This window comes from Glycine max, chromosome 5, assembly GCF_000004515.6.
Source record: "Glycine max cultivar Williams 82 chromosome 5, Glycine_max_v4.0, whole genome shotgun sequence".
Taxonomy (NCBI): Eukaryota; Viridiplantae; Streptophyta; class Magnoliopsida; order Fabales; family Fabaceae; genus Glycine; species Glycine max.
Genome location: NC_038241.2, coordinates 5,253,449 through 5,275,829, shown reverse-complemented (window position 1 = coordinate 5,275,829; position 22,381 = coordinate 5,253,449). Strand labels below are relative to the sequence as shown.

General features: G+C 31.2%; 1 protein-coding gene, 2 long non-coding RNA genes and 1 pseudogene across 3 annotated transcripts; 2 read left to right on the top strand and 2 right to left on the bottom strand.

Annotated features, from left to right (window-relative positions):
* The first annotated feature begins 353 nt into the window (after nt 1–353).
* LOC100788844 (acid beta-fructofuranosidase) lies at nt 354–5,492 on the top strand. The gene is made up of 7 exons (XM_003525755.5): nt 354–1,231; nt 1,881–1,889; nt 2,955–3,811; nt 4,055–4,216; nt 4,308–4,543; nt 4,800–4,887; nt 5,005–5,492. The coding sequence occupies exons 1-7, from the start codon at nt 850–852 to the stop codon at nt 5,206–5,208; spliced, it is 1,938 nt and encodes a 645-aa protein (XP_003525803.1). The 5' UTR covers nt 354–849; the 3' UTR covers nt 5,209–5,492.
* LOC102664069 (uncharacterized) lies at nt 707–2,955 on the bottom strand. The gene is made up of 2 exons (XR_001388258.3): nt 2,041–2,955; nt 707–1,910 (listed from the first exon to the last, which is right to left on the bottom strand). It is a non-coding gene; the product is annotated as an uncharacterized lncRNA (long non-coding RNA).
* Nucleotides 5,493–7,276: 1,784 nt separating the features above from the next.
* LOC106798706 (uncharacterized) lies at nt 7,277–8,778 on the bottom strand. Its single transcript, XR_001388259.3, has 2 exons — nt 8,276–8,778; nt 7,277–7,679 (listed from the first exon to the last, which is right to left on the bottom strand). It is a non-coding gene; the product is annotated as an uncharacterized lncRNA (long non-coding RNA).
* Nucleotides 8,779–15,272: 6,494 nt separating this feature from the next.
* Nucleotides 15,273–18,923, top strand: LOC106798760 (arogenate dehydratase 4, chloroplastic-like; annotated as a pseudogene).
* Nucleotides 18,924–22,381: the final 3,458 nt, after the last annotated feature.

Here is a 22,381-nt window from a genome sequence, read left to right as displayed (position 1 = left end):
TTAAAACTATTTTAAAATTTTAACTAAATTATATACCATACTTTTAATAATTTCTATTATTTTTCATCATTAGTATTAGTAATATAATAATGATATTTATATTAAATACGACTAGAAGAGCATAGTTAAGTTAATAAAAGAAAATGATTTTTAAACATATTCCAATTTTTCAATTACGTAATCAACCCACTTCACTTCTCTTTATTTTATTTTTTTATCATATCATATAACGTGTGATATCTATACTTTCCTTCTTTTTATCTCTTACTATGTGTCAACAAGGACTTTGGTGTCTAAAAATTATATTTGTAAGTTAGAAATGTAAGTATTAAGTGCAATGTAGGGATATATGTAAATTCTTAACAAACAAGCAAAAAAATTGTCTAATTACCATCCTTACACATGAACAACAAACAACAAAACAAAAGGAATCATTGCATTTGAAAACTGTAGGGCCATGAACCCCCCCACCCCCCAATAATGCATGTGATGTCCCAGATAGATGTCTGTGTCTGAACCTCCACACACCGGGTCCCCTCTGATCCACCTCATCCATTCCTCACAATGTAATGCTTCATAATATTTTTCAATTTTCATGTCACCACATCCCCTCACTCCATTGGATTTCTCCAGACACTGGGATCTGGGTCCTATAAAATGTGCCAATGTGAGCCATAGCATCTCACTTCACAACTCACACTTTCAACCCCATCCAATCCTCACATGCATGCTGTCTCTGCCAAAGTGCCAAGTCACATAACATTTCCATTGTTACCATTCTTTCTTTCCATCACAACCACTTATTAAGCCTCTGATCCTCACTTTCTCTCACACAAAAACACACTCACCATGGATCATCGCAAACCATTGCTACCCACTTCCTCTGATGCTGCTCCAAATCCACACACTCGCAAGGACCTTCTTCTAGTTATTTGCGGCTTGCTATTACTCTCTTCCCTTGTTGCCTTTGGAGGGTACAGGGCCTCCAACGCGCCGCATGCCGACGTGGCATCGGCAACATCGAACGATGAGCAACGTAGTCCGACATCGGTGCCTTCTCCGAAATGGTACCCGGTTTCGCGAGGTGTTTCTTCCGGGGTGTCAGAGAAGTCATCAAGCATGTTGTTTGCGGTTAAAGATGGAGCTTCGAAGGCATTTCCATGGGACAACAGCATGTTGTCTTGGCAGAGAACTGCTTTTCATTTCCAACCAGAGAAAAACTGGATGAACGGTAATGTAATGCTTTTTTATTCATTAATTGATCTGCTCCCAAATGACTGGCAGATGTAGTATTCTAATTACGGTGCCTTTACAATTATGGACAATTAAATTATTTTGATGTTTTGGCTGAAATCACGATCGCAGTTTTTTAAAACCTTGTTCACAGCTACATTTTCTTTGTCAACTTTTATTCATTATGTTATTAGTTTTTTCTCCTAGATTGACAAACATGATTACATATCACTTAGAAATCGGTAAGATCACATAATTCTAGACACTGCAGTGATTTTTCACTCTTTGTTTAGAATGACAAAGTTTACATGAACTGCCAATGAAACCTCCATTTTGGTGTTTGATAGCTTTGTAGAGATGTCGTATTGTTGGATTAGGATTTTGTTGGTTTCTCTACTTGGAAAAGGATCCTATAATGAACAAAAAGGAAAAGGGTAATTAAAACGAGTTTTCTGTGGGTGTCAAACCACGTTTTGTTAGAATGATTTGTCTTAATTAAAATAAAATGTGATTACCTCTGAATGTTTTGACACGTGGTGCTGTACTACCGATACCAATTCTTTATTATCTCAAGCTAATTTTTTCCCTTTTTTCTTTGGATTGCTGTGGCTTGGACTGATTGGGAAACCTGGTTTGCTCTGCTTCAGATCCCAATGGTAAGGACACTTCTGCCATGTCTAAAGTTTGCGTAAATCAGTTTTATTTCTTGCTAATGTTCTTCTAATTTGCCTAATTTTGGGTTGAATTGTCTCCGTTTATTGTAATAAATAAATAGCATTTAAATACTGGGACCGAGTTACAACTGACCTGGGTCTAGGCAGTTCAATTTGATTTTGACACCCTGAAATTTTGGTTTAGCAATATAAGTATCAGAAATTAAGTCAGCCTCACAAAATTATCGATCTAGAAGCAATTAACTTTTCCGACAATATTGGAAAATGGCATCATAAAAGTTTAAAAAGGGACCCACATATGATCAGTGAATATTTGATATTGAGTCGAATAACAAAATGAAATAAAATAAGATGGAATAGAATACAGGGAAATAAAATGAAATAAAAATTAAATAGTTATTTTATTGTTAAAATATTTTTATAATAGAATAAATAAATAAAACATATTTTCTCTCTCACCTTTAATTTTAGGAGAATACAAAGGATATTTAATGGAATGTGTGTACCAAAAACAAATTTTTAGTTTCAATTTCTTTTCATTTTAATAATTTAAACAAAAGAATCTAATTTCATCGTATTTCACTTCATCTAATGTCACTCATGTAAAAAAATGAAACATGAAGTCACACGTTCTAATTTTAGTGTCACTCTTGTAAAAAAAAATCTCTTTCTATTAAATTTAAATTCATTCCTTTCATTTTAAATAAAAAAACTTCGTACCCCCATTGTCCAGAGGCTCTTCGCTATGCGAAGGTATGGGGGAGGGATATTGTACGTAGCCTTACCCTTGCATGTACAAAGAGGCTGTTTCCGGATTCGAACCCATGACCAACAAGTCACTAAGGCACAACTTTACCATATGCAAAGTCCTTTCATTTTAAATGATTTCAACAAAAAAGATTCCAACTTCACTTTATTTGATCTCTTTCCATCAATCCAAACATAACTTTTAACTTCTTCTGTTCAATCACATAATGCTATAGTTTGGAATCCTCAACAGTTAGTCAGAACCTCCTTGACATGGTTGCTACAATTTATGCATTTCAGGTCCTATGTACTACAAGGGATGGTATCACTTTTTCTACCAATACAACCCGAACGGTGCAGTTTGGGGTGACATAGTTTGGGGACATGCAGTTTCAAGGGACATGATCCATTGGCTTCACCTTCCACTGGCAATGGTGGCTGATCAATGGTATGACATGCAAGGTGTGTGGACAGGCTCAGCCACAATCTTACCAAATGGTGAAATCATCATGTTATACACAGGTTCCACCAACGAGTCAGTGCAGGTTCAAAACCTTGCATACCCTGCAAACCCCTCTGACCCTCTCCTTGTGGATTGGATCAAATACCCTGGGAACCCCGTTTTGGTGCCACCACCAGGCATTGGGGCCAAGGACTTTCGTGACCCAACAACAGCGTGGCTCACCTCAGAAGGGAAGTGGCGAATCACCATAGGTTCCAAGCTCAACAAAACCGGCATTGCGTTGGTTTATGACACTGAGGACTTCAAGAACTATGAGCTCAAGGAGGGGCTGCTTCGTGCTGTCGCTGGCACCGGCATGTGGGAGTGTGTGGACTTCTTCCCTGTGTCCAAGGAGAATGAGAATGGATTGGATACTTCTATTAATGGGGCTGAGGTGAAGCATGTGATGAAGGTGAGCCTGGATGATGATAGACATGATTACTATTCAATTGGGACTTATGATGAGAAGAATGTTCTGTTCACACCAGATGATGCTAAGAATGATGTTGGCGTTGGATTGAGGTATGACTATGGGATATTCTATGCATCCAAGACGTTTTATGATCAGAATAAGGAGAGGAGAGTTTTGTGGGGTTGGATTGGGGAGTCTGACAGTGAATATGCTGATGTGGCCAAAGGTTGGGCTTCAGTTCAGGTATAAGAGTTTAATTTTTATAGTGTCTCTAATTTTTTTTTACACCGTTAATTAATCAGAAATCAGAAATCATGATATGTAAGACATTTTGGATAAGTATAAAAAAATTAATAAACTTAACATACATGACAATTTATGATTGAATGATAGTTTTAAAAAAAACTTCTTTTTCTTTTTAATGTGTAATGTGTTTTCTAACTCTATTATTGTTAGTAACAGAATTGCTAAATTTCGATTGTACAGAGTATTCCTAGAACTGTGGAGCTTGATAGGAAGACTGGCAGCAACTTACTTCAGTGGCCTGTTGCTGAGATCGAGAGTTTGAGATTGAGAAGTGATGAATTTAAAAATTTGAAGGCTAAACCAGGGTCAGTGGTGTCAGTAGATATTGAAACAGCCACGCAGGTTTGTGTTCATGATATCATCAAGTTTCTAAAGTTGTAGACATGAATAAAAATGTGAAGCTAAATTACATGACATTTTATCTACCAATCAGTTGGACATTGTTGCCGAGTTTGAGATAGACAAGGAAACCCTTGACAAAATTCCTCAATCCAACGAGGAATACACGTGCAGCACCAGTGGTGGATCTAAACAACGTGGTGCCTTAGGACCTTTTGGTCTTTTGGTTTTGGCAGATGAGGGGCTTTCTGAGTATACTCCTCAGTATTTTTATGTCATTAAAGGGAGCAATGGAAATCTTAAGACTTCCTTTTGTGCTGATCAATCAAGGTATTGGATTATCCGTTAATTTTCAACATGAAAGTTATCCATACATTATTATCATTATGTAAAAAGTTTTATACATTCATCAAATTATAATTTATTATGTATGATAAATTTATTAATTTTTAAAATAATTTAAATGATAATTTATAATTAAATGATTGTGTTACATTGTTAATATATAGACATTAATTAGAGACAAAATGTTTTTGCATTAGGTTGTACTAAATTCAATATTGAATTTGTTACATTGTTTTTGTAGGTCTTCTCAGGCAAATGATGTCCGCAAGCAAATCGTTGGCAGCGCTGTTCCAGTTCTTAAAGGCGAAAAGTTTTCCTTGCGGATACTGGTAATTAATTGAGTCGAGCCTTTTAGTTTTCTATAGTTTTATTGCTCAAATAAGTGCATATCTTGTGCACATTAACCAGATTAATTAACTAATTAATTAATCTTAATTATAATTTAGGTGGACCATTCTATTGTTGAAAGCTTTGCTCAAGGTGGAAGGACGGTTGTGACATCTCGGGTTTATCCAACAAAGGCAATCTATGGAGCTGCTAGGTTGTTCTTGTTCAACAATGCTACCGAGGCCACTGTGACAGCCTCACTAAAAGTTTGGCAAATGAATTCTGCATTTATACGCCCATTCCACCCTGATCAGAAGAGTTAAAAATTTGAATTGGAGATAGAAGAGCTATAGTCACAAAGGATTGGAATACATCTTGGGTTGGCAATTTGTACTTATCAGTTGTAATGTCCTCCCCTGAATAACCGACATAAGGTTATGGTTCTTGCTCAAAGCGCATTCCTTCATTTTTGCCCAGTTATGTTTATCAGAATTTTTGTTGTAATTTTATCATATCATGTGAAATGATGCTTACAAGAGAATCTGTTCAAAGAAATATGATGTTAATGTTATCCAATTCTATGCTAAAAATATTTACATATGGAAAAGTTTGGTTTTTGTTTCTGTCAAATTTTTGGTCTACTTTTCTTTCTCATATTTTATAAATGTGTCATTTTTTGGCGCAGAATTAGGTTCAGTATATCCGATCCTAAATGGTATTATTTTTTATTTTAAAATTTTTGCTCCGTGTCATCTTGATTTCTTCTTCTTTGCCATCCTAGTTCAGCTTTGCCCTGAGCTTAAGTTTCTTCTATTCACGCCTCCTCTCATCCTCTTTATCGTCAAGGTAATCATCGTCGTAGTCGATAATGTTGGTTGTCCCTCTGTTCTCTCTCTCTAGAAATTCACCATACTTTCTCTCTCTAGAATCAATTCCTTCTACCTTTTTCAAACTCGTCTTTCTCTCTCTAGAAATGCGACATGTTTTTCTCTCTCTTGCCCTTTGCTTCATCTCTTTTCCAATGGGGTTTTCAAGGGTTTGAACTTTGAAAACGACATCGAGGTTGAATTAGCTACAGCCACCACTTCCAGCAGATCAAAATGACTTTCCAATGAAAAAGACGACGGTGATGCAGAGCATGAAGCCAACACCGTTTTGGAGCTAAAAAAGGCCAAGCAGAAGAAGCCAAAGGTGACGGTGGCCGAAGGTGCTTCTAGAATCAGCATTGATAATCTCAAAGTGTTTCTCGCTGAGATTTTAGTGAGTGTTTCATTTTCGTAATTGATTTGTTGTTTGGTTCAGGTGTGGTGGTGATGGTGGTTAGGATTTCAAATTTGGGGGTAGGGGATGTCTAATTTGGGAGTTAGGATTTGGGGCTTTTTGATTGGAGGTGGTGGCTGTTTGGTTTGGACATAGTGGTGATGGTAGTTCAAGTGTCATGGTGATGGTTCAAGTGGTAGCTTGTTTGTTTTATATTCACTACTACAAAATTGATATTTAACATTATTTTTTTGGACATTCAACATCGGTTTTGAACCGATGTTGAAATGACCATTGTTAAAAGTAAGCCATTTTTAACATCAATTATAAAAATTGATGTTGAAATCCACTATACAACATTGGCTTTCTCCAAAACCGATGTGGTATAGTAGCAAATAGACAAAAAAATAAAAACAACGTCGGTTTTGGAAAAAATGATGTTGTAAGTACCACACAATATCGATTGTATCAAAGTCGATGTTGTATAGTACTTACAACGTCAATTTTGACCAAAACCAATGTAGTATAATAACAAATAGACAAAAAAAAGAAACAAAAACAACATCAGTTTTGGAAAAATCAATGTTGTAAGTACCATACAATATCGGTTTTGGCCGAACTAATGGATGTTGTATGGTACTTACAACATCGATTTTAGACCAATTGATGTTTTTTTTGCAATTTTTTAAAAATATTTTGTTATGATAGCAAGAGCTAATTAATGTTCTAATAACTATTAATTCACAATTCAACTCAAACTTTGACACTTTATTTTCAATATGTCCAGTTGCAACACATATGATCTAACTTAATTTGACCAACTTATAAATATGATTATAATATACGATTTTCAAATTCACTATTTGACTAGCCATTGGATCAAATATTAAGTATAAATAAATTTTTATAATAAACCCCCAAATCAAAAGTAGCAAAGCTGGAGATATCATAAGTACATTACAAACATGATCTATCTTTAAGGGACTAAAACAACTTATCTTTCACTCATTCAATTCCTTCATAAAAAATAAGACTTAGGACCTGTTTAGATAAATTTCTCCAACTACACTTGTAGAAAAAAAAAAGTATTCATATATATAGAAATGATATTATTATAAAAAAAATGGATTGTTCAACAAATTTGCTTCTTGTTTTCTTTATCGCATAGTTTGTTCCAAATTAGACTTACTAATTACATATAAAGGCATAATGACTGCAAAGGAAGTGATTTCTTCTTTAGCTATATACACATTAGACGACTGTTTCTCGTCTATGTCCCAAACCTAAATGTGAAATTTCTTTAAGACAATAATTTTTCCCAATAAACTAAACTTAAACATGATAATAAAAACATATTGACCCATTACACCGAAAAAAAGAACTTACTAACATTGTGAATCTTAGTAGTACGTGGAATAAACTTGGTGAAAATGAAATTTAGAGGCAAACAAAATGTGAGCAAGTCCATAGATATACTTGCCTCGATATGGTTATTGGAAGTGGCAGTTATAAGGACACCTTGCTTCTATATGAACTACATGCATCAAATATAATAACATTGTTAGTACACATGCATACTTGATATTTCTAACAAAGGAACATTTTTCTCAATAGTTTTTTTTACCAACAATAAAATATCATTAAAGAGCACAATAAGTGCTTGAAACTATTACACCTCCTGTATGTGCAACACTATCCAAGAGTGCAGGCAAAAAAGCCATAAATCGTACAACTTAACACCTAGGCCTAAAGAGAAGAAATTGAATATTATATTATACAAGCTCACAGTTAAGCTTACAGTTGTGTAAAGAAAGATACAAAACCTATACGTTCCAGACTATGCAATTGAGAGGGATTTCCCTAATAATAAGGAGCTATACTTCATTGTTTCTTAACAATAAAAATAAGTTTCCATGAAGGTGCAAACTCAAATATGGAATATAAAAATGGTATAAATCAAGCCTAGGTTCGTGTCCAATTGGATATCAGAGTTTGTCATAGAATTCAGATCACAAAAAAACCTTTGTACAAACAGAACAAACCAAACCAATGAATAACTAAACATCAAACAAATTATATCATGTGCATAAGCAATCCAAGTAACATTTTCTTTTAAAATGTATATTTTACCTTAAAAGATGAAAGTGGTATCTACAGAAATTGAGGCACATGATTCTAATGACATTGCAATCCTTCATGCTCATACCAACATTGCGAAACATTTTTACCTCTTCATGACTTAAGTATCCATTGTCAAGCAAGCACTTCATGAGTTGGACCCATTTGGGCCAAGGATGAGAAAACTGAACAGTAGTTTCTTCCTTGTTCATGAAACTTAAGGATTGTTCGATACTCCATCTCCAATTGGTGGCACCTTCTTCTCTGATGCCGCACCATGATGTGTACAAATCTTTGAAGTTCCACCCACAATTGAGACTCGATGGAAACTATTCTTCTTAGGAAACACCTAATCTGAGTCTCCCGCAGCGGGTGTGGCTGAAACTCGAGTCTTGGCGGCTGCGCAAAGTGCAAGACTATGAGGTTGTGTTAGGGTTGGGAGATAGGGTTTGAAATTTGGGGGTAACAGTGCAATTAAGAGTGTGACTATGCGAGACAGCGAGGTCACTAAACATAAAACTTAGACACCACTTTTTGTCCAAGCGATCTATAAACAACATTGATTTTTACAAGAATGATGTTAACAATTGATCAAACATGTTTTTTTAACAATTGATAAAAAAACATCGATTTTTTTAAATGATGTTAATATCAACACACAACTTCGTGTTTCTAAAAATCGATGTTAATGAACTTAATTTATTTATAATTATGTAGTCATGCTATTTTGAACATCGATTTTTAGAACATCGATTTTTAGAAAATCGATGTGAAAATGATAACGTTGAAAACTTATTTTCTAGTAGTGATTTATTTACAATTTGTGGTGGTTTAAAAATGCCACAAACTATATAGTACTTTTTTAGTTTTTATACAATTTGTGACGACTTTTAACCCCCATAATTCGTATTTTAAAATTTAAAATAAAATATGTCACTTAGAATTGAATATAACTGAATCTGATTTCAAGCCAAAAAAATGACATATTTAAAAAATATGAGGACGAAAAATAAATAAAAAATTTTACAAGGACGAAAATCAAACTTTTTCATATTTATAGAGATTGAAAACATATTTTAGCCTATTATATATTATATTTTTTATAGGCTAAATAATACTTTTAATCTTTAATCTTTTATTTTTTAGTTAGATTTAATTTGGTCTTTAATATTTTAAATTTGATTCAAGTTCTGCTGTTAGTTTAGAATTAACTTTGTCTGATTTTAACATAATGACAATTGAAAATTATGACAAAACAATACTTATTGTTTGGACATGTTTTCGCACGAGTAATTACATAGTGACAGATTTTAATTGTCATATAATATTTAAAATTAAAAACTCATTTGTGAATGAATAACGTTAACATTTTTGTGCTCAATTGTCTCAAACAATTTTATGAATAATTTCATTCAGGGATTCTGTTAGCCTGTGTGTTTCAATCAATATAGTTAAAAATAAAATGATTTCACTAAAGCACGTATGAGAATAAAATATTTTAATGTCGTAGATTTTACTGAATCCATTTAATTTGTTTCAATCTATACTTTGAGTTTATATATTCTACAATTGATTAAGAAAGAACGAATTATGTCAACTTTCCGGGTTGGAAAAACCCATTTGTGCAATACGGCTTAACATGATCCGCTCAATTCTTTTAATTTAAGCATCGATTTGTTTCAAAATTTTAGGACGTTTTGATTACAATGTATCAATCTAAAGTAGCTCTCAATCAATTTTAAGATTCACAGAGCTGTAGGAGAGAAATTAGGTACAAAGTTTTTAATGTTCCCAAAGAAAATTTTAATTTTATAATTTAAAAATATTACTGTGACGACTAAAAATCACCGCTTCCATTAATTAATGTGTGCAAAAACAATCTCATGTCCGTAAGTTAATTAATTATAAATTATAATTGATATTACTTTTAAGCTATGTCTGAGAAATTTTAAAATTTCAAAGAATTCGAACCATTATGAAATTTGAATTGCTTATATTTAAATTTCCTTTAAATTTGAAATAGAGGATAACAATTTTACATTTCTCTTAATTGACTATAAAAGTAGGGCACTGATAATGTTTATTTTAGATACTAAACTAAAATTTTGTTTTATTTTTTATTATGAGGTTTGCTAACATACATTCACTTATATTTTTAGGAATAAATTAATAAATTATAACTATAAATTTATTTAAAATACTTTTAGTATAACTTGTTAATTTGTTTCTTCAAAAAAGTAGTAGATATATGTTAACAAATGCATTTAAGTTTTGTTAACTTACATCCACTTATTTTTTAGAATCAAGAAGTTAGCAAAAATTATAATTATAATTTTTTTTAAAAATATACTCATGTATATATAACTTGCTAATTTACTTATTCTAAAAGATAAGTCAGTATAAGTTAATAATTTTTTTTATTATTTATATATATGAGATGATTTCAGGTGAGAATGTGAGACTACTATACTATTGTGAGAGATGAGAAGCTTATATAACAACCATTAGATTAAAATAACGTTCTAGATATAATCTATTGTAAAACAGGTTTCATGCACCCTATTCTAACTCGCTGCACATCACTCAGTTTATCTCACGTCTATTGCTTCTCTTTTTGTGTCTCTCGCACAAAATAGATTGTGTTTTATGTAAAATTGATATACCAATCCTTTCTCTGCGACAACGAGATCTGATTCTTAATTTACTTGATCTGCAATTGATATCTCATTCATTAATTGATAATGTGATCTCATGCAGCAACATAATAATCTCATTCTTTATTTACTTGATCTGCTTATGATCTCATTCACCAATTTATAACATTATCTCATTCACCAAGTGATCAGCAACAACATGAAATTGAATTCTTTTGAAGTCCTGTAGGTAAGTGGCTTCTGTATTGTGGCCTGTGTGGTATTCTGCTGAATTGCTATCACATGTCCTCACCAATTTATATCATCTTTTGAAGTCTATACCCGCACTAATTGGATGTCTTTTTTTTTTTTTTAATAAAAGGGGAAATTATATGAAGTTTTTCTATTTGGTTTTGAATGTTTACATTTGATGTTCTGCAATGTTAGAATTTTGCAAACAGTGGACCATTTGCTTTATCCTTTCTTGTATTTTTCAGAAAATGTAATTTTTCAATTAAAAGGATTTTTAAAAAAATTAATAATAGTATCAATTAAAAGACTTGTTTAAAAAAATTATAATAGTTATATGTCTTTTAGAGAAAAAGAAAAACCAGAAACCATGTTTACTAGGCTATTTTAGTTGCAGCTTCTGAAAGAAAAAGAAAAAACTTTGAAAAATAGTTGAATCAAAGAAAGTCGTAGACCACATGAGGGAAGTGAATTATGGAGAAAAAGACTAGGATATTCTATCAAATAAAGAAATTATCTTGGAGAAAATAATATCGTACTGGCAGCATTAGAAGCTGTAGAAGAAATTGTCTTGAAGTCTAGTAGTTACTTGTTGTGGTCTTCATTCACAATTATCAACATGTGTAGTACTAAGAGTCTTACACAACTTTGCCTTCTCAAATATAAAGTTCTCTTTAATAGTACAAATCAATGATCAAATTACACATTCAAGTGTTCTTACACCAAACAGCTACATGCAGTCGCAGAAATGTTACTTGGTCTGGTTTAATGTTTGAGAGTTTCATTTTGCTGTACAACTAAAAACATCTAAACCACATGCAGAATACATGTCAATAAGAGAACTGTGAATGGACACCTGATAATCTGAACCATTTCTTATCACATGATGAGCATGCATTTGCTTTCGCCATTCCTTATACTTTAACTATGTCATCGAAAAATTGCAGGGATTGTCATGACCAAGTCAAGTCTAAAACCTGATCTAACCATACAGTATACAAATTCCAAGGATTCCTTTGGGCATGCATTCCCCACGTATGCTATGATTATGTTCTAGACTACAATGTCCATCTGAGGCATTTTCTCAAACAACATTCTTGAATCTTTTAGACTACCCAACTTTGCATACATTGACAAAAGTGCAGTATTCAAAGTTAGTTCTTCTCACAAGTTGCTCACAAGTCACAACAACCACAGAGTGAAGGGCTTGTCCTATCTTCAATGAGTTCAATTTAACAGTGGACCCTTAACAAGTTAATCAGAGATACCGAATTAGTGGCCATTAATTTTCAGAAGGGAGAGTGTGGGGTTTACAAAAGGAGGTGAAGACGTTCGGGTGTAGACCTTCAGAAGAATTCAATTTCACGTTGCTGTAGATCACTTGGTGAATGAGATAACTTATAAATTGGTGAATGGGATCATAAGCAGATCAAGTAAATAAAGAATGAGATCACAATTCCAGATCAAGTAATTTAAGAATCAGATCACGTTGTTGCAGAGAAAGAATTGGTATATCAATTTCACGTAGAATTTCTGAACTCTATTTATTTTGCGCGGGAGGCACGAAAATGAGAAGCAATAAACGTGGGATAAACTCGGAGTGATGCGTTGCATGTTAGAATAGGCTGCGTGAAATCTGTTTCACAGTAGATTAAATCTGGAAAGTTACTTTAATCCAATGGTTGTCTCTCATCTATGACAATAATATAGTGCTATCACCTGAAATGTCCTCTCTCTATCTGTTTTATAACATTGTAAATATTTATCATTATAAACTAATTAATCTTTTAGAGACAAATCATACAAAATTTATGTATTGATATTTTTATGTGTAAAGTTTTCATCTTTTAATATAAATATGTATTATGTAATTATATATAGGATATATAATTTAGGTATAACTTGTATTTCTTTATGATGTAAATATTTGTTCTTATAATTTATAGATTATTGTTTTATTAGCTGTTATTTATTTTAATTATGTAATGCAAATAATTATTTATATTTTTTTATAACCATAAAATTTAGATATTAAAATTGACCAATAATTAAATTAAAATATTAGTAAATTATTATTGATATTACTTTTTAAGTTATGTAGATGAGAAATTTTAAAATTTTAGAGAATTTGAAATACCATCAAATTTGAATTGCTCGGATTTAAATATCTTTTTATTTTTTAAAATTTTTATTTGGGTAAATCAATTGAAACTTGGTACATTTCAGATTTTTAGTTGGATAGGACAATACAATTTTTCACCATATATAATTTTTTAATTATATATTTGTAAAATTAAAATTTTAATATTAAATTTTACAGAAAATAAATATTAGTCCATATGAATAACCAGTTTTATCCAGGTGGTGCATTTTTTTTTTAATTCAATGAAAGAAAAAAAATCAGAAAATGAGAGAAGCTAAGTTTTTCTTGAGAGGGAGAGAAGATAAGTTGGAGACTAACAAATTAAGCATCATAGTTTATGTAGCTTGAGAGAAAGCATCCATGCACCGATGCACCTTGACCTTTGACCTAGATATACTTACACAGAGATAACACTTAAATCACAACGGGTTTTCTATCATAGTGATCAGCTATCATAGTTTATGTAGCTTGAGAGAAAGCATCCATGCACCGATGCACCTTGACCTTTGACCTAGATATACTTACACAGAGATAACACTTAAATCACAACGGGTTTTCTATCATAGTGATCAGCTATCATTTCCCATAGTAGAGAAGTGAAGCATCTGCCACGCATGAATGCAGACCCTACAGCGATCACTTGTGGAAAGAACATAGGAATATTTGTTGGTTAATTGTGCCTAAAAGTAAGGATTTGTGGAGTGAACCAGTCAAAAGAAAAGAAAAAAAATATAAGTTAGTAATTTCTAAGAGAATACCTCACTTTCACGGGGAACTGGACCTGGACGGATAAAAAACAGAAAAAATATAAGATTAATTTGGTGATAAACAAGAAAAGAAATGATGAGAAAGGTGGAAGTCTTCTAACAAAAATTACTAATATCAACAATTAATATTTGACGATTGAAAAAAAATAACAGAAAAAAAGGATAAAAAATCTTCTGCCTCCTTTCCCTGTTGATACCGCAATTCTACAATTGGCGGATACAGTGCTAAATACCATCAGTAACACGCCAATACGTGTAGGAAGCAATAAAAAAAGATCTCGTTTTCACTGTTTTTTTCTTCTTTCTCTTCATCATTAATTTTATGTTGTATATGCATGAAACATATCTTGCTATTTCAATTCACTTTGTATCTAGTAATTTTTTTATACATACTTGTTACCAATAAATGCGAATAGTATATAAAGTTCACGTTAGCTCACTTTTGCACTGCACTTTACATTAGTTTTTAATTATTGCTATCGATCGATATTAATTTTTTGTACAAGTATTGCTCCCTACGATCTTGTTTCTTCCTCATCTCATGTCATTGTTTATATTGTTTATCTTTTTTCGCTTTCTTCTTTTCTTTGTTTTCCTCTTTCATTATTTTACTGTACACGTAGTTTTTTTTTTTCCATTTTGTATTTCATTTAAAAAAATCATGAAAAATAATTAATTTTCATATTGCTATTGCTTCTTATAGTAAATTAAATTGATGTTTTATTCTAATTAATACACACTAAAGTATGAAACATGCACCCGTGTTAGCGTACGCATGTGTATGCATGCAGATACAAAATGATATTCATAATATAATAGGTGCAATTTATGTTTTTTTTTTTGTTAGCAGTATCCTCTAAGTGATGTAATTCCTTTTGCTATTTAATTCTACCCTTTTATCACGATTATGTAACTTGGTTAATTGCAGAGCCTCTATGTGATGAATGATAGCTTAATAGTTTCTTTTCAAATTCATAACATTGTCGCCTTTGCTAACTAGTCAATTGGCCAATACAGGAGCTTCCAGGGGCATATAGTGAGGATGTAGCTTTGGAAGCGTATCCAAAATGTGAGCCTGTGCCATATGACAATTTTGAAGATGCATTTAAGGTTCCCTTTCTTGTTTCATTATTTATTCTGTTTGTGTCTATATTTGATGCATTGACTAGTAAGTTATATTTGATGATATATTTGTATTTTCTTCAGGCAGTTGAACTATGGTCAGTGGAAGCATCCACCGTAATTATGACTTACTTCTTCGCCATAGGCTGCACATGATTGGGGAGGTGAAGTTGCGTGTTAACCACTGCCTTTTAGGATTGCCTAATGTGAAAATGGAGGAGATCAAAGTAGTTGTGAGTCTTGCACATTGTTCTTTTCTATGTTTTCCATTGTGATAAATTAATTAAGATTGAATGAATATGATGCATTATGTTTCCCATTTGAACAAAGTGGCTTGTTATGGATGATTCGACCTTAAGATAGCAGCAGTTTTATAGTAGTACTCCTCCCTCCTTCTCAAAATAAGTATCATTCTAAATTATTTTAAACAGATAAAAAAAAATTAATAAATAAATGAAAAAAAATAATAATTTTATAAAATTAACCTTATTAAATAAATGAAAAAAAGTAGTATTAATATTAGATTCAAACATTAAAGTGACATTTATTAGAGGTATTGATAGAAAAGTGCAATTAATATTATAATAAAAATTTTAGTATAATTTATTGGATTACATAAATCATATTTACTGTTCTGCTATGTAATAATGGCTTGTCTCACCATGCCAACTTTCAAGTTATGCTTCCGGTCCGGGGAATATTCCCCTTCATTTTTAGCCTTTTTGGGTCTATATGTTTTATTGTAGCCACAAAAAAGTAGAAAACAAAAATGTTTTTTGTTGCTGGTGAAGTCAAGATTAAAGTCTAGCTAATTTATTGCAATTCTCATAGGATGATAATGTGAATGTTACTCGTTTCTTGGTCCCTGCCAGAGAGCCTATAATTGCAGGAACTGACAGGCCCCATAAGGTATACAAATTTATTCTTTACATTTATCCTTTTATGAACTTGGTGATGAGTTCATGTCTTTTCTTTCATACTAGCATCGTTTTCAGCCTAATAGAAAAAGCCTTTTGCCTTGGCAGCTTTTGCTTTGAGAGATATTAATTTGTCAAAGGTGTGTTATATTTAATTGATATTGGACTTTTGAAATTAAAAAACACATTTATTATTGTTATTTCTTAAAATATGATATACTTATAACAATTCTTATAACAATTTATATATCAACCATTTTTTTTGTCTGTCTCTCTTTTTCATATCATTTATTACATTTTAAAATTTTCTCTTTTCTCTTACTTTTCTTCCTTTCTCTCTCTTTGTTGTACAAGTTGTTGTATAAGGATTATTTCTCTTATAATTTTTTATGTAAATTCAGACATAGAGTCGTCCACTGAAGCAACATCCCTTAAGGGTTGTTGATGATTCAAATCAAGGGAGTGTCATGTAAGTAATTTTGTATTTTTGTTCCCTGTTCAATTTGTAGTAGTAAAATTTAAGGTGTAATTTTTCTAGTTTAAATGCAAATTGACCAATGGTTCATAGTTACTTTATCCTGTGAATATTTATGAAGATAATGGGAGTTTGGATGGAGATACAACTAAAGGGCCAGAAGCTTGTTAGAATAAAAATGTGAGGGCATATGATATAGTTCATGATATGTTGAAATTCATTTTGAAATTCACATTACTAGGTTATCAAAGGTGTCTTTGGGTAATTGAACATGGATATATAGTTTAATTGAACACTTATTCAATAAGAACTTAGTTGAGAGCCTCACTGAAATTTACTGAAATAAGTTGAAAATAACTTATTTTACTAAGCTTGTCCATTAACTCTTCCAAGCACCCACTAATATAATATAGCTTATTCTGATAAAAATATTTCCAAGTCTTCGATTCAAAAACTGAAAGGAGAAAGTTCTCAGATTGGGTTTAGTTTTACTTCACAACTATGATCATAGGATTCTTGTATTTTGTATAGAAGTGTATTGCAAAACTATGATGTTAGGCATAAAACTTTTCTGGTGGCAGGCACTTTGACTACCTCCTCTACATTGATATTGAAGCTTCTATGGCAGAACCTCGTGCACAACATGCTTTAGGAGTGTTGCACGTCTGCCCATTATCTATGCAACTCGAGTTTAATATTTTGTTTCTTGAGTCACATATTTTGTATTGATCAACAATGAGCTAATTACACAATATTGAGTTTAGAAACTAACACAAGGATGCAATTTTTGTAAAAAGTAATTTAATTAGATGATAAAAAGGAAAGAATAAAAAAAATACGTTGTACTAACTAATTAGTTGTACTGGAGTAGTATCTTGGTAACTTCCTTGAGTCGAGAGATGTCCTATATTTACCCGGATCATCGTCACAAACAAGGGAAAAGGTCTGAGACGCGTGACTTCATGTGAGTGCTCAAATAAGAAAAGTCTTAGGTATGAATTTGTCTCTGACTCAAATTATGTACTCTCTTTCACATAAACATTTACTTGTGCGTTAGAGTACTAGTAAGTACTCCACTACTGCTATATCCATCACCTCCACTGTGCTCCGCCAACTTGCTTAGTCATTAGTCTTTAGATCTGAACCAAATATCCAGTACTGAACCTGATTTGATCCAATTCCACCAAACATTAGTGTGAGATCAATCCATGACTAACAAAACCCTTAGTAAATAGCTTAGGGTGTATTTGAATACACATTGAAATGTCATTCCGTTTGGATATAAGGAGAAAAGAGAGTTAGTTAAGATAGTTAGATTATTAATGAGTTAGTTAGTTAGAAAAATTTATTTAGATACAAATAGGAGAAAAAAGGATAGGAGAGAGACAGATTGATTGTCATTATAAATTGAGTATTAAATCTTTGTAAAGGGAGAAATCTTTTATGAAGGAAAATTCTTAATTTTCTCTCTTATTTTTTATTCTTTTCTTACTATACAATCAAATTATTTCTCTTCTTCATCATTTCAGTTTTTGATTCTTAACACATTCAACGTAAAAGCTTTAAATTTTTACAGTCATGTTAGTGCTTGAGAATGTGTGAAATCCGATTCAACAAGAGGTTAAAATGCTTATACAAACACACACTTAGTCCCTTGAGCATGCTAACCTAAGGTTTAATTCTTGACCATTTGTATAGAATGTTGGAAAACAATTTAAATTTTAAGTTTTTAGGATATTGTTTAGATTTAAAAGAATATTATCTTATCTCTAGGATGTTTAGATTAAGAAATAAGATATGCACAAAAAGAAAAATGTATGTACCAAAAAAGGATTAGGAGATAAGATGAAATGTCTCAAAGCGAGTAAGTGCTCTGGTGTATCATACCACATTTAATCCTATTGATCTGAGTATTCAAGTATTAATGGTGGGATATCATTCACTAATATAAGTTGTGTAGAATAAAATGTCTGAGCTTTTCTATATATGGAGATACGTAGAATACCCACAATCACAAATTCACAATTGTTTGTAGATTAAGTGTTATGTGCTTGACCCGATGACATATTCACAATCCTGCTAGGAAAGCCTTTTGCCTTCACTAATTTTAACTCTTTTTCCATATCAATTGCTTAGCACATTGTTAAAATTCCTTTACTAATGTGTTTTTACAAAAAAAATAAAAATAAAAAGTATTAAATTAATGTATTATTGTCTTCAAAAGGTGGCTTTCAAATCAAACGCCAGATCTAATTGTTGGTAACATCTGTCTATTTATTTGATTTCCATTTCAGGAATTTGCTAGTTTTCTTCGAGTTCTTGGTTGTTATCCAATTATGGATACAGTATTATAGAAGTTCAGTGCCTTAACTAGGAGCAACAGTCAATGTTGTTTCATTTTACTGATAATATAAACAGCTTCTATCAGAGGTTCATCTTTAATTCAAAATTATTTTCATCTACCTAAGGAGGTGCTTTGGAGTCTCATCATATCATTGTTTTGACAGTGGAGTGAATGCTGCTACAGGCGTCGTCATTGTGTTATTTTCTTTCAACCGCAGATAAAGATAGTGCTGAAAGATTCAAATTTGTGTTATTTTCTTGGACTATTGGTTCCGTAACCCAACTTTCATTTAGATTTTAGACCCCTTCATATTAAAAGGATTTGCAATGCGAACTGAGTCACCCAAATATATAAATAAAATGACTCTATTGAATTATAGCATACTAATATAAATGAATGACCAAGCCACCCGAATTTTTTCTTCCATTAACTGCTCTACCAAGCCACAATAATATGTCTCCGGAACATTTCTTATTATAAGTTGGTATAGACGGGTGGGACCAATGGACAAAATAGATGAACTGAACGGTAAAAATAGTTCAGATAAACTAAACTGAATTAGGTAATAGTTCGGACTAAATCAAACTGTTCCAAATGATTCTGAATTATCCTGAACTGTTCCAAATTATTTGAATTATTCTCAATAAATATCTTATTTTAGAGTAAATTTCTCACATTTTTTAATCTCATATGTTACCGTTCCGTTCAAGCAGTTTGATTTTAGATCAATTCAGTTTTTAAAAATTAAAAACTGAACTATGGAAAAATTCAATTCAGCTTTTTATTCAAAACAGTTCAATTTTTTTTTTTGGCATAGACACCAATTCAATTTAGTTTCTTTTTTAACAGCCTTAGGTGTAGAAATTTGAACTTTGTTTTTTTTTATATAAAAACTATTTTCTAAAACAATTCTACTTTATTAATTAATCAATCAATTTATCGTCTGAAATCTATTATGTTTTGAAAACTGTTTCCCAAACAAGTGTTTTAAAAACTAAAATACAAAAATAACTTGGAGATGCTTCTAAGATGAAGAGAGAGCACAAGCTTCTTGTCCCGATTATTCATTTATTTGTTTATTGTTTTATCATAAGGCATAAACTGTAAAGTGTGGATAAAATGAATTTTCATTTATTCTTTTTTCATTTATCATAAGAAATGTTGGAGTATGAGGGTAAGCTGAATTTGATATCACACTTTGACAAAAACTCTTAAGACTTTGGATCAGGGTCGTGGAAACCATAAAAGCCAATGAGACCTTTGTCTTAAGCCCTCAAGAGTTTTTTTTTTTACATTTTTAATATTTTTTTGTCAATTTAAATTATTAAGTGATAAATTTTGTTAAGATATGATTTATTATTTGTAATCATTTTTTCATTAATAAGACTACATAATCTTAAGTTATGAATTAATGGTTAAATCATTTATCTAAAATTTTAATTTTATTTCAAAATATTAAAGAAAATTATTTCATATCTATTTTATTTTTAACCTCTCCTTTATCTGAAAAAAATCTATTAAAATTAGTATAAAATTTAAATTTAATGTCTATGGTTGATATATAAAAAAAGATATTTTTGCAAAAAATATTAATTATAAGATCACACACTTAGTTAAAATTTTATTTCATGTTGATATTTTGTATATATAAATTAATTTAAATCTTTAATTGAGTCAATTTGAAATTTGAATAATATTTAAAATAGCAACTCACAATTTTTTTTTAAAAAATTAACAAAGTGTATTAAATTAAAATTTGAAGTAAATTTTATTTTAGATCTTATAATCTTTATATACGACTCTGACCAAAACATATATAGGCTAATGACCCTTCTGAACTATTTTGAGAATGAATTGAACAATTTTTACAATATGAGACTATTTTTAAAATTTTTACAATATGAGACTATTTTTTGTTTTTTTATTTGAGAATGAATTGAACATATATATGACTTTGACTAGAACATATATAGGCCAACTGTTACACGATTTGAACAATTTTTACAATATGAGACTATTTTTGGTTTTTTATTTGATTCCAAAAAACTTAAAACTTTAGATGAGGATGAATTGAAAAAATATTGTATTAATCTTGAAAAGTTTTTAAGGTTTAATGAATACTCTAATATTGATGTTCTTGATTTATTTTCAGAATTGAAAGTACTAAGAGAAGTGTTAAGAGAAGAAATTAGCACACCAATAGAAATATTGAGTTATATTAAAATTTTAGATTCTTTTCCAAATGTTTACATTGCATATAGAATTTTATTGACAATCTCTGTAATAGTTGCTAATGCTGAAAGAAATTTTTCAAAATTAAAATTGCTTAAATCATATCTAAAATCAACAATGTTACTAGATAGATAGAATGTGTTAGCTATTTTATCTATTGAAAGTGAAGTGTTAGAATTGTTTGATTATAAAACTCTGATAAATGATTTTGCAGCTAAAAAAGTTAGAAGATTAATATAAAAATTGATATTTTATACAATATATTAAGTCTCTTTAAAATTCTTGTAAAAAAAAGACCCCTTTAACATTTTCGCCTTAGGCCCCAAAATGTCTGTACACGGTCATGCTTTGGTTTATGGGTTTTATTTTCACTTATGGTGTTCAATTTTCTCATTTTTATCCAATGTGAGATTTCACCTCATACTTTGTATTTTAATATTTTCTTCTTTAAATGTGAGTCTCTTCCATGTGATAATCTCTCCCTTGAATGGAAGTCATTTTTATTTACTAGCATTCAATGGTGGCCCTTTAGAGCTTAACCGTGACTATCACGACTTGCTTAATCATTGTTTTTAATATGCTCTAATATCTTGTACCGCCGCAACACTCGTGGGACATGTTGTTTGGCCTCCATGCATGGATTTATCCAAGAAAGAGACTTTCGATACAAGGAATCCTCATATTAATGAATCCACCGTAAATTTTATTATATCCATATGAGTCGGTCAGCAAGTCAACCTAAGTTCTAATATCGATTGTTACATAACTGAGGAGAGTAAATACTAGTGAGATTTAACCAATTGGTCATTAACAAACCATATAAGTGAACATAACCTATACCTTAATCCAAAATCTTAAAACTTAGATTTATGAGTATTATTCTCACTTATATGATATTCAATCTTTAATTTCATTCTTATCTGATGTAAAATATTACCTCAAGTCTGTACTCTACGTTATAACCAAGATATTTATCAATAGAAAATATGGTTTGTTACAAAGTAGATGAAGAAAGAACATGATAAACACGCAAGACAAATCTGATTTCATCCATCAAACAAGTTTTTCTATTTTTTTTTTATGTTTTTGACCGCAGAAATCGAATACACCCTTATTAATATAACACCTATTTTTAGTATTCAATTATCAATCTTTGAAGATTGGTACGTTGTCCTTGAATGTTGCCAATTGCGCGACTAGAATAGTTTTTATAATTCCCACCCACCCACCCACTTT

What these genes read in the sequence shown, in the direction of transcription:
- LOC100788844 (XM_003525755.5), top strand. Translation starts at nt 850, where the DNA reads ATGGATCATCGCAAACCATTGCTACCCACTTCCTCTGATGCTGCTCCA. An exon ending in AAGGTTGGGCTTCAGTTCAG is followed by an intron (nt 3,812 to 4,054) that starts GTATAAGAGTTT and finishes TCGATTGTACAG; the next exon opens with AGTATTCCTAGAACTGTGGA. An exon ending in ATATTGAAACAGCCACGCAG is followed by an intron (nt 4,217 to 4,307) that starts GTTTGTGTTCAT and finishes TCTACCAATCAG; the next exon opens with TTGGACATTGTTGCCGAGTT.